The sequence below is a fragment of the Eimeria tenella genome, genomic scaffold, assembly GCF_000499545.2.
Source record: "Eimeria tenella Houghton genomic scaffold, Eth_scaff4, whole genome shotgun sequence".
Lineage (NCBI taxonomy): Eukaryota > Apicomplexa > Conoidasida > Eucoccidiorida > Eimeriidae > Eimeria > Eimeria tenella.
Genome location: NW_013543334.1, coordinates 22,208 through 32,066, shown reverse-complemented (window position 1 = coordinate 32,066; position 9,859 = coordinate 22,208). Strand labels below are relative to the sequence as shown.

The 9,859-nt window shown below is 50.8% G+C and overlaps 2 protein-coding genes across 2 annotated transcripts in view; both read right to left on the bottom strand.

Annotated features, from left to right (window-relative positions):
• Positions 1 to 2,006: 2,006 nt before the first annotated feature.
• Positions 2,007 to 5,837, bottom strand: ETH_00034375 (uncharacterized protein; the record flags this gene model as incomplete). Its single annotated transcript, XM_013376715.1, has 8 exons — positions 2,007 to 2,170; positions 2,355 to 2,589; positions 2,902 to 3,003; positions 3,293 to 3,424; positions 3,608 to 3,742; positions 3,972 to 4,007; positions 4,180 to 4,406; positions 4,664 to 5,837. The coding sequence occupies 8 exons, from the start codon at positions 5,835 to 5,837 to the stop codon at positions 2,007 to 2,009; spliced, it is 2,205 nt and encodes a 734-aa protein (XP_013232169.1).
• A 2,191-nt stretch (positions 5,838 to 8,028) lies between these two features.
• Positions 8,029 to 9,859, bottom strand: part of ETH_00034370 (selR domain-containing protein, putative) — a gene marked incomplete at both ends in the record, with an annotated part of 3,691 nt that continues 1,860 nt past the window's right edge. Inside the window, 4 exons of the mRNA XM_013376714.1 lie at positions 8,029 to 8,131; positions 8,507 to 8,609; positions 8,810 to 8,938; positions 9,632 to 9,668. Coding sequence (XP_013232168.1) covers positions 8,029 to 8,131; positions 8,507 to 8,609; positions 8,810 to 8,938; positions 9,632 to 9,668 — 372 coding nt within the window. The remainder of the gene's footprint in view (positions 8,132 to 8,506; positions 8,610 to 8,809; positions 8,939 to 9,631; positions 9,669 to 9,859) is intronic.

Sequence of the window (9,859 nt, the reverse complement as noted above, 5' to 3'; positions counted from 1 at the left end):
TAGGTCGGCTTTGAAGTGCTTTGAAGTGAAAAGATTAAAGCCTTTAAAGCAGCGGAAACTCCCAGTTTGCTGCAGCTTGTGGCGAAGTTTGCTGCAGCTTGCTGCTGCTGCTGCTGCTGCTGCTGCTGCTGCTGCACTCACCACTCTGAAAGACTCTTCCCCCTGCCCCGTGAGGGCCTTGCCCGGGCCCCACACATTGCAAGTGGTGCAAATGACAAGTACAAGAAAGTTGAGGCCGAGGGCCCCCGAGGCTGTAAGGGAAAATATGAGGTGGAAGCCATCGGGGCCCCCCAGCACATCTGTCTGCAGCTGCATCACTGTGGAAGCGAAACCTCCTAAAAAAGAAGCCAAAGTTGCAAATTTCTTCAAGACTTCGATCCAGTACTGCAGCTCGAGCTGTCGCAAATTCAAGTTCTGGCGGGTGAAGCCGGCGATCACGTGCGCCTTGTTCGCCTGCAGCATCGCCGCGGTGATCCTCGCAGAGGATCGGCGAGTCAAATGCGGAAAAAACAAAAAATAAAAAAAACAAACAAAAAAGAAAGAAGATCACCGAGAAATGGCCGAGAAAATGCGAATTGGCATCCAGCTGGTCCGGTGAGCAGCCGTGGTCACAGACGATAAGTTCCGACTAGGCGGCGTTAAAATAAAAAGAAGCTCCAAAACTAATTTAATTCAACTTTATTAAGGCAAAATAATCAATTTAAATACCCGATATAGTCACTTGCATGCAAATTCACGAAGAATTATTTGCGGCGCCGAACCACGGCCGACCCGGTGGTTCGCTTCCGGGTGTACATACACCCCAGAAACCACGAACCACCAGCTGCTGCCAACAAAGCGGAAACTAAAGACAATTTTGATTTTCTTTTGCATTCATTCAAGGTTTAGCGTCATTATGCTTGAATAACTGAACACCATTTTGATTTTGGTCCGCATTTATTCAAGGTTTCGCGCCATTATTCTCGAATAAACCCCAAATTCCCCCTGAAGACACCCCGGCTCAGTTCTGTGGATGCTTCCTCAAGAGCCTCCTGCGAGCCACTAGACTTTATTTTCTTTTTTTGACATATTTGAAACGCGAAATACAAATGTGAGCTCTCAGAGCATGTCTATTGATGCCAAAGTTTGGATAATATTTTACACTTGCACTCATTCCCCAAACTCAAAAGTTCCTAGAAAAAGCAATTCAACTAATGAGTGACAGCTCTAGTGTCCATCCAATTAATTAAAATGGCTTTCTCCGATCTCTGAGAGTCCACAAACCTTTCCAAGCTCTCTGTCAGCATTTGCCTTCCCCCCCACCGTGCAGCTTGCTGTGGCTAGCTGTCGCTAGCTGTGGCTGGCTGTGGCTAGCTACAGCTAGCCGTGGCTAGCTGTAGCTAGCTACCTAAGAGCTAGCCTCTAAACTTATGCCCCAGCCCAGTTAATAGTTGGCCAGGCGAGCTGCGAGTCTTACGAAAATATCCGTTATAGTAATAATAATTGTTACTATAATAGTAATAATGATAATACTAGTGGTAATAATAATAGTAATAATAGTAATAAAAGTAATAATAATAATAGTAATAATAATAATAATAATAATGATGATGATAATAAAGGTAATAATAAATACTAGAAGTACTAATATTAGTAATAATAATAATAATCATAATAAATATTATTATTACCATCAATATTAATAAAAGGCAAAAGCAGAAACTGCAACAGTGCCATTGTCAGTAAAGGAGAAGCGCATGCATAAAGTAAAAGGCGCAAAGTGAGGTCATTGTGGGGCCCCAAGGGTTTAGGGTTTCTCGATCGAGGGTTTATGGTTTCCAGATCGAGGGTTTAGGGCTTCCCGATCGAGGGTTTAGGGTTTGCGGGTCGGGGTCCAAGGATCAGGGCCATGGGGCCCGCAGGCGCAGGGTCTAGGGTGCAGGTTTAGGGTTTAGCTAGGGTTTAGGGTTTAGCTAGAGTTTAGCGTTTAGCTAGGGTTTAGGGTGCGTCTAGCTAGGGTTTAGGGTTTAGCTGGCTAGCTGCGCGTTGATGCAGTCCAGTCTGGCTCGAAGTGCATCAACTGCCTGGTGTACTTGCAAACTCAATTTTATTTTATTAATTTCTTTTTCAGCTTCTCGCCGCGCGAAGCCTTTCAAGCTGTCTAGACACCCCACTGCAGCAGGAAGGTCCGCTGCACACAAGCCACGGCAGCAGCAGCACACGGGCTGCAGCAGCAGCAGCAGCAACAGCGACCGCCAACGGCAGGAACCCCAACAATTCCAGCACCACCAGCAGCAGCCAGAGCAGCAACAGCAGCAGCAGCCACAGCCGCAACAGTAGCAGCAGCCACAGCAGCAACAGCAGCAGCAGCAGACCTCTGTCGGTGTGCATGCGAGCCTGGTGCAGCTGCTGCAGGTTGTGCAGCAGCTGCTGCGTGTCTTTTGCGCGGCTGTCCGCGTCTTCTTCGAGAAATGGAAAATGAACAAAAGGGGAAGGAAGAACAGAATAAACAGAACCCAAAAAGTAGCAAAACAAGTGCAGCAGGACGCCGCTGCCTTCGGGCACGAAGGCTGCGCGCGCGCTGCGGCGAAGGGCTCCCTCGAGCTGCTCCTGCGGGGCAAAACGGAAGAAATCCGCAAAATAAAACAATAAATTTCAATTTAAAAACAAATGGAAGGTCTAATTGTCTTTTAAATGCACACAAAACCAAAGAATGGCGCTTCGGAATGCGGACGGGGTGTTCAGTCTGGGGTGTACAGACACCTCAACTGGAGCGAGTGGAGCGAAGCTGAAATGCTCGAGTGAGTCCCAAAAGAGGAAATAAAACGAGATAAACGCTAAACCCTTCAATTAAATGATTAAATTGAAGTAATAATTAATTTTGTCATCTAATTTAGTTGATATTTAGATGAAATAACGCACAAATGCAGCAGCGGGAGAAACCACTGGCTCCCTGTCAAGAACAGGCAGCAGCGGCAGCAGCGAAGAAGCAACTGAGGCTACAACGGGGTCTTCTTCTCCAGCCTGAATCACTCAAACAGAAATAACAAATAAAAATAATAAATAAAAATAATAAATAAATGAAATAAAATAAATACATAATTACATGCATGCAGACGCATGCGAGCAGCAAAAGGAAAGAAAGCAGCCCCAGCCAGCAGCCCGTAAAACTGCAGCAGCAAAAGTGGAACATAAAATAATTTGGAAATAAAAGAAGCAAATAAACAGCAAATAAACAAGTAATGAGTCTTCAAAATGGGCCAAAAAAGAAAAGAAAAAGAGAAAATAAATAAATTTGAAGTTTCAAAAATACCTTTTCCAGTTCCCTCACAGCCGCCCCCACCGGCAGGTGTCTAGACACCGCAAAGTCCAAACTCGAAAGAGCAGCGCCGACGCGGCTGGCGGCGACTGCGGTGTTTAGACGGCTCACCAAGTCCCCGAAGGCCTGCGCAAACCCTAAACCCTAAACCCTAAACCCTAAACCCTAAACGCTGGGCCCTCGGGAGCGGCTGGCGGGCGCGACCGCTGCGGCCTGCGCTCCTGCAGCTGAGGGTTTGGAGTTTGCCGCTGCCGTGTTCCGCCGGCGCGGGTGAGGGTTTGGGAAGAGGGTTTAGGGTTTAGGGTTTACGTGGTGCAGCTCGTCTACTTGCGTCTCCAGCGCATGCATCTGCTCCTTTGTCTCGAACATAAACCCTTTCATCTCTTCTTGCTTTGCAAAAAAATCCCAAGTCCGCGCCTCCACCAGAGACAGAGCGGCCTCCGCCTGACACAAACCCTAAACCCTAAACGCTAAACCCTAAACCCTAAACCCTAGACCCTGCCTCTCACTTGAGAGGCCGGGAGGCGAAGTCGGAGCTGCATTAAATTAATTATAGAACCCGAAGGAGACGCTCAAAACCCTACTAAACCCTAAACCCTAAACCCTAAACTCTAAACCCTAAACCCTAAACCCTAAACTCTAAACCCTAAACCCTAACCCCCATCTTTCTTACCTGCGCTTCAAATGCGTCCCTCGCATCTTGCCGGAACTGCAAAGACCACCCGAATACAGACGAAAGCCCAAACCCTAAACCCTAAACCCTAAACCGTAAACCCTGAATGCCAACGTCCCAAAGATCGGGAAGGCTCCCAGAGCTGAGGATTTAGGGTTTAGCCACTAGGGTTTGGGGTTTAAGAAAAGGAATGTTTGAATGAAATGACCTGCTGCACTGCTGCGCGTTTTGCTGCTTCAATTTGTTCTTCTCTTTCTTTTTTTTGGCTTTTTGTGTCTCCTTTCAAAACCCTAATTAAGAGACTTTGCTGCAGCGCATGCGCATGCAGCTGCTGCTGCGGCAGCGCCCGCAGCCGCTGCGCCTCTGCTGCTGCGAACGCCTCCGTGTCTGCGTCGGTCCCAGCAGCAGCAGCAGCAGCAGCTGCTGCTGCTGCTGCTGCAGCACCCACACATGCAGCCACACAGACAACTCATTTCAAAAAGACAAACAAATGCAAAAGAAGAAAAAGGAACAGCAGCAGCAGCAGCAGCACAAACGAGGCATACTAGCCCAATGAATCAAGTCACCCAGCAGCAGCAGCAGCATCAGCAGCAGCAGCACCAGCAGCAGCAGCAGCACACAGGAGAGGTACGTGATGCCGACTAAGGTTTCGTTTGTTAATATTTTAATTAATTAATTAGAGAGTGACGCACAAGGGGATAGCAAGAAGTCTTCGTATGAGGGTGCTGCTGCTGCTGCTGCTGCTGCTACTGCTGCTGCTGCTGCAACTTCCTGCTCATCTCGCTCCTGACGCGACTCTTCCTCTTCCTGTTGAGGCTCTTGCTCTTGCTCTTGCTGCTGCTGCTCTTGCTGCTGCTGCTCTTGCTGCTGCTGCTCCTGCTGCTCTTGTTGCTGCTGCTCTTGCAGCTCCTGCTGCTGCTGCTGCTGCTCGTGCTGCTGCTGCTGCTGCTGCTCTTGCTGCAACGGCTGTTGCTCCTGAGCATAGAGAGCTCTACGCAGCGCTTGTCCCTTCGTCTCCAGCAAAACTGTCTTTTCTGCTGCTGCTGCTGCTACCTCTGCTGCCGCTTCTGCTTCTGCTGCTGCCTCTGCTGCTGCGGATTCTGCTGCTGCTGCTGCTGTTGCCGCTCCAGAACCGCTCTTTACTGCGTCAGCTTCTGCGTCTGCTGCTGACTTTGCTGAGACATTGCCAATTGCTGCCTCGTAAGCTGTTGCTGCTGCTGGTGCAGCAGCAGCTGCTGCTGCTGCTGTCCTGTCAGCAGCGACAGTAGCTGCTCTTCCTGCTAGGGGCTGCTGCTGCAGCACGAGCTGCAGCGCCTGCAGCGAAGACTTCTGCTTCTCCTTGTCGTCCTCAGCAGCAGCAGCCACAGCAGCGGCAGCAGCAGCAACTACTGTTGCTGCTGCCAACAGCTTCAGGCCGCGTTTTGTTTTGCCTGCTTTGCGGCGGGTCCCTGCTGCTGCTGCTGCTTCGCTAGGAGAAGCAGAACCTCCTGCAGGGCTTTGCAGCCCCTGCTGCTGCGGCAACTTGCTGTTCGCTGCTGCTGCTGCTGCTGCTGTTGCTGCTGCTGCTTCAGCTTTCATATCTGAGGCCTTGGCAGCACCTGCAGCGGGAACTTGTGTTGAGGAGAATCTGCTGCTGCACCAGCCAGTACCCCTCGCGGGCCCCAACCGCAGACTAAGGGGGCCCCCCGGGGGGCTCCCAGGGGGCCCCCACAGGGGGGCCCCCCAGGGGGCCCCTGGGGGGCCCCCTTGTGCTGCAATAGGCAGCCGGGCCGAAGCAATGGAGAGGCAAAGGGGCCCCTGTGGGGCCCTCTGCCGCAGCAGCGTGAGCTTGCTGCTGCGAGCTGAGACGGGGGGCCCCCACCTCATGGTCCTGCATGCAGCGAGGGTTTAGGGTTTAGGGTTTAGGGTTTAGGTTTAGTCGGGGGGCCACGGACGCCTGGAAGGCGAGCTGGAAAAGAGTTTTAGAAAGAAATAAATAAGAAGCAAAGAAGGAAGGGGAAATGCTTTGGGGCTGCTGCCGCTGTCTCTGGTGTATGCACACTAGGGCACATGCGCGCTCTTCTGCATGCGAGTTGCCGCCGCCTTTTCCTTTTAATTTATTTTAAAATTAAATTATTTAAATTAATTTCAAACTTAAAAGCAAATCTAATATTTTGCTTCTATTTAATTGCCTTGCGTCAAGTACGCAGCTGAGATGCGGCAGGGCTGCTCCTGTTTCTCCTCAATTTAATTATTTAAATGTAAATAAATATTAAAATGTTTATATCTGTTTTTCTTTTCTTTGTTTCCTCCACGAGTTACTTTAAATCTTTCCTCGCGCGCTCCAGCTGGGGTGTACAGACACCTCAAGCTAGCCGCCGCCCCTGCTGCCAGCGCTGCTGCTCGCCAGTTCTTTCTTTTCTGGACTTTCTTTTGGCCTTTTATTCATTTTTGCGAGCACTTATGCTCTTTTTTCTTCATATTTAACTAAGACACAAGAAAGAAAAGCAGCAACAAGACTAGAAACACTCCTTCACAGAGTCTTGAGTCTCAGCCACTAGAGCAGCACCACCGCAGCAGAGGCAGCAGCAGCAGCAGCAGCAGCAACAGGAACCTAGCTGCGAGGCCAGTCAAAAGCAGCAGCACTTAGAGGAGGTCTGAGGACATTAGTTAAATGTTGTAGGCCTTAGACTTTCGAATAGGAGTGCTCTGGGGGGCCCCAAGGTTTGCTGGGGCCCCTGGGGGGCCCCCACGGTGAGCCCTGGCAGGAGCCCCTTTGCTGCTGGAGTTCCACGCTGCAGGGGCCCCCAAGGGGGCCCCTGCAGCGTTTCTGGGCTGCTGCCGTTGCAGGCGCAACTGCTGCTGCTGGTGCTGCAGGCGCACCTCCCGCTGCTGCTGCTGCTACTCATCGCAGCAGCTGCTGCTGCTACTGACGTATCGGCGTGGCTCAGGGGTCCCGCTGCTGTGGGGCCCCACAAGGGAGGTCCTCTGTAGCTGCCTCTTGTGGGACCCCTGTGAACCCTGTGGGGCCCAGGAAAAAGCCAAAAAGGGTCTTTTAACCCCATTTAAGAAGTCCTTTTTGTCCCCTCTAAAAACCCTTTTTGTCTCCTTTAAAGAGTCCTTCTATTCTTCTCTAAAATGCCCTTTTTGTCTTCCCTAAAAAGTCCTTTTTGTCTCCTCCTAAAAGTCCTTTTGGGCCCCTTTAGGGGCCCCTTGGGGCCCCTAAAGGGGCCCCCTTTGGGTCCCAAAAGGGTCTTTTTGGGTTTCTTTTGGGGCCCTTCAGGCCCCTTAAAAGGCCCCTTGAAGCTTCAGGGAGTCCTAGGGTTTAGGGTTTAGGGTTTACGCCCGGGTGTGCATTTGCATTCAGCCACTTGTGGGCGAGGGCTCGGGCTAGCGCAAACCCTAAACCCTCAACAGCAAACTGCCCAGCAGCAGCAGCAGCACGAAGCTGCTGCTGCCGCTGGCTGGGGCCCGGCAGGGCCCTGAAGAGCAGCAGCAGCAGCAGCGACAGCAACAGGTGCAGCAGCAGTTCCCGTAAAAGCCCGGCTGGGCTCTGACCAGCAGCAGCAGCAGGTGTAGCAGCAGCAGGTGCAGCAGCAATAGCAGCAGCAGCAGTTTGGGGCTACAGCAGCAGCAGGCTCGCTAGGCCGGCCAGGCCTCTTGGAATTAAAAATGCTGCATTCTTAGCAGGCGGGGGTGACAAGGCTACGCAGAAACCCTAAACCCTAAACCCTAGAATCTAAACCCTAAACCCTGATGCCCAAACCCTAAACCCTAAGACACAAACTCTAAACCCTGAAAAGCCCAGCAAAGAACAAGTGCACTGCCTCTTGTGGACCCCCAGAATCTAAAAAGGGGCTCTCCCACAAACCCTAAACCCTAAACCCTAAACCCTAAACCCTACCTCGGGGCTGCCAATAAGGAACACTGGAGTCTGGAAGCTCCGAAATGCATTTAAGAAAACCCTCGAGAAAAACAAATGTCGAAAAGGCCTTGGCTGTCTGTACACCGCCGCAGGCAAGAGGTGTACGTGCACCCCAACCCCAAACCCTAAACCCTAAACCCTAAACCCTAGACCCTAATTAGCAGGCCTGAGAATTTCTGTCTCGAGGCCAGGCTCTTTTTCTTGGTACTTTATGGACAAGGAGTTCACGCAGTGCCGCTCGTTGGTCTGCGTAAACCTGCAAAGAGAAAACCCTAAACCCTAAACCCTAAACCCTAGACAAATGCCAAACTCTCAGCACGCCTTACTTCCACTATAAACCCTCAACCCTCCGCAAATCCCAAACCCTCAACTGACTCTACCGCCACTAAACCCTCGGCAATGAGATGCACGACCCAAACCCTAAACCCTAAACCGTAAACCCTAGACAACCCAAACCCTCAAGAAACCCTGCCGCCACTGAGCCCTCACTAACGCGACAATTGACGAACCCAACTGCAGGCAAGGCCAAGGCTAGGGTTTAGGGTTTAGCAGGCGCAGGTAAGAAGGCAGGTTCAGGGTTTGAGAAAACGAAATTAGGGTTTAGGGTTTAGGGTTTAGGGTTTGGAGATACCCCTCGCCAGTGAACACGTGGCCCAAGTGGCCGCCGCAGGCGCTGCAGATTATCTCCCAGCGCCTCATGCCCCCACTAAGGTCTAGCACAGCTTTAACTTTGCCTGAGGCACAAACCCTAAACCGTAAACCCTAAACCCTAAACCGTAAACCCTAAACCCTTGGTTCTTGGCTTAAGTCATCAGCTCCGTGTATATCATGGCCTTCCAGCGCTTACATGGCCGCGCGAACGGTGAAAGACGCATCGTCTCCGGGCCAGCTTAGGGTTTAGGGTTTAGGGTTTAGGGTTTGGGGTTTGGGGGACCTTTGTAAACTTTGTCAAAGGCTGGCCAGCCGCAGCCGGATTTGAATTTGCTGCTGGCGGGGAAAAGAGGGGAAAGGCATCCGCGGCAAACAAAGCACCCCTTAGGAGGGTAGAAGTGATCATACTCTCCTGCACGCAAACCCTAAACCCTAAACCCTAAACCCTAAACCCTAAGCCCTAAACCCTGTTTCCGTGGAAGTAAACGCCAGACTCGGAGACGCAAGCTCTGGAACAGAAGGCATGCGGTGAAGGAGCGAACGGCCGGCTGCAGAGAAAAGTAGGGTTTAGGGTTTAGGGTTTAGGGTTTGGGGCTTGCCGCTGCCTGCGGGCTCTGTGGCCTTCTCCCTCAGGACTCTGTATTCCTCTCCTGGGAGCAGCAGCAAAACGATTCATGAAAAAGAATTGAATTAAATGCATTTATTTCAAATTAATTTGCCAAAATTCATTTCGAATTCATTTCAGATTCATTTTAAATTCATTTTAAATTCATCTGTTTACTTCTGAAGAAATAAGATCGCCACCCGCGAGCTCTCCGGCACCGGAAATTTGCTCCTCAGGGTTTAGGGTTTAGGGTTTAGGGTTCACAGCTTCACTTTGGGCACACGCCCCTTGAGTCGCACACGCACTTGGTGTGTACGTACAGGTCGTGAGGGCCTAGGGTTTAGGGTTTACAGTGTGCATGTGCATGATTCTGTCTTTGCCAGTTAACTTGAACAGCTGAATATCTGGGGTCTGAGGACTTTGACTTTCTCTGAAAAGCCTTTTAATGCATTTAGCGCTGCTAAGAAAGAAGAAAGCAGTGAGTGTTCAGGAAGCAGTTACTAGTTAAGATCTGGCGCCATTCGTCTTCGGTCTTGGGCTGAGGAGGCGGATCTGCCATGGTTGCCGCGGTGAGAAAGCCTGAAAAGGAGAAACAGTAAATTAATTGCCAAAAAGTGGAGGAAAATCGAGAAAAGGAAGGCTGGAGGAGGTCAAACTTGCAAAAATGGGGAACTAGCAGTTGAGGAGGTGCGAGCGGTGCATGCTGACGTGTACGTACACCCGAATCCG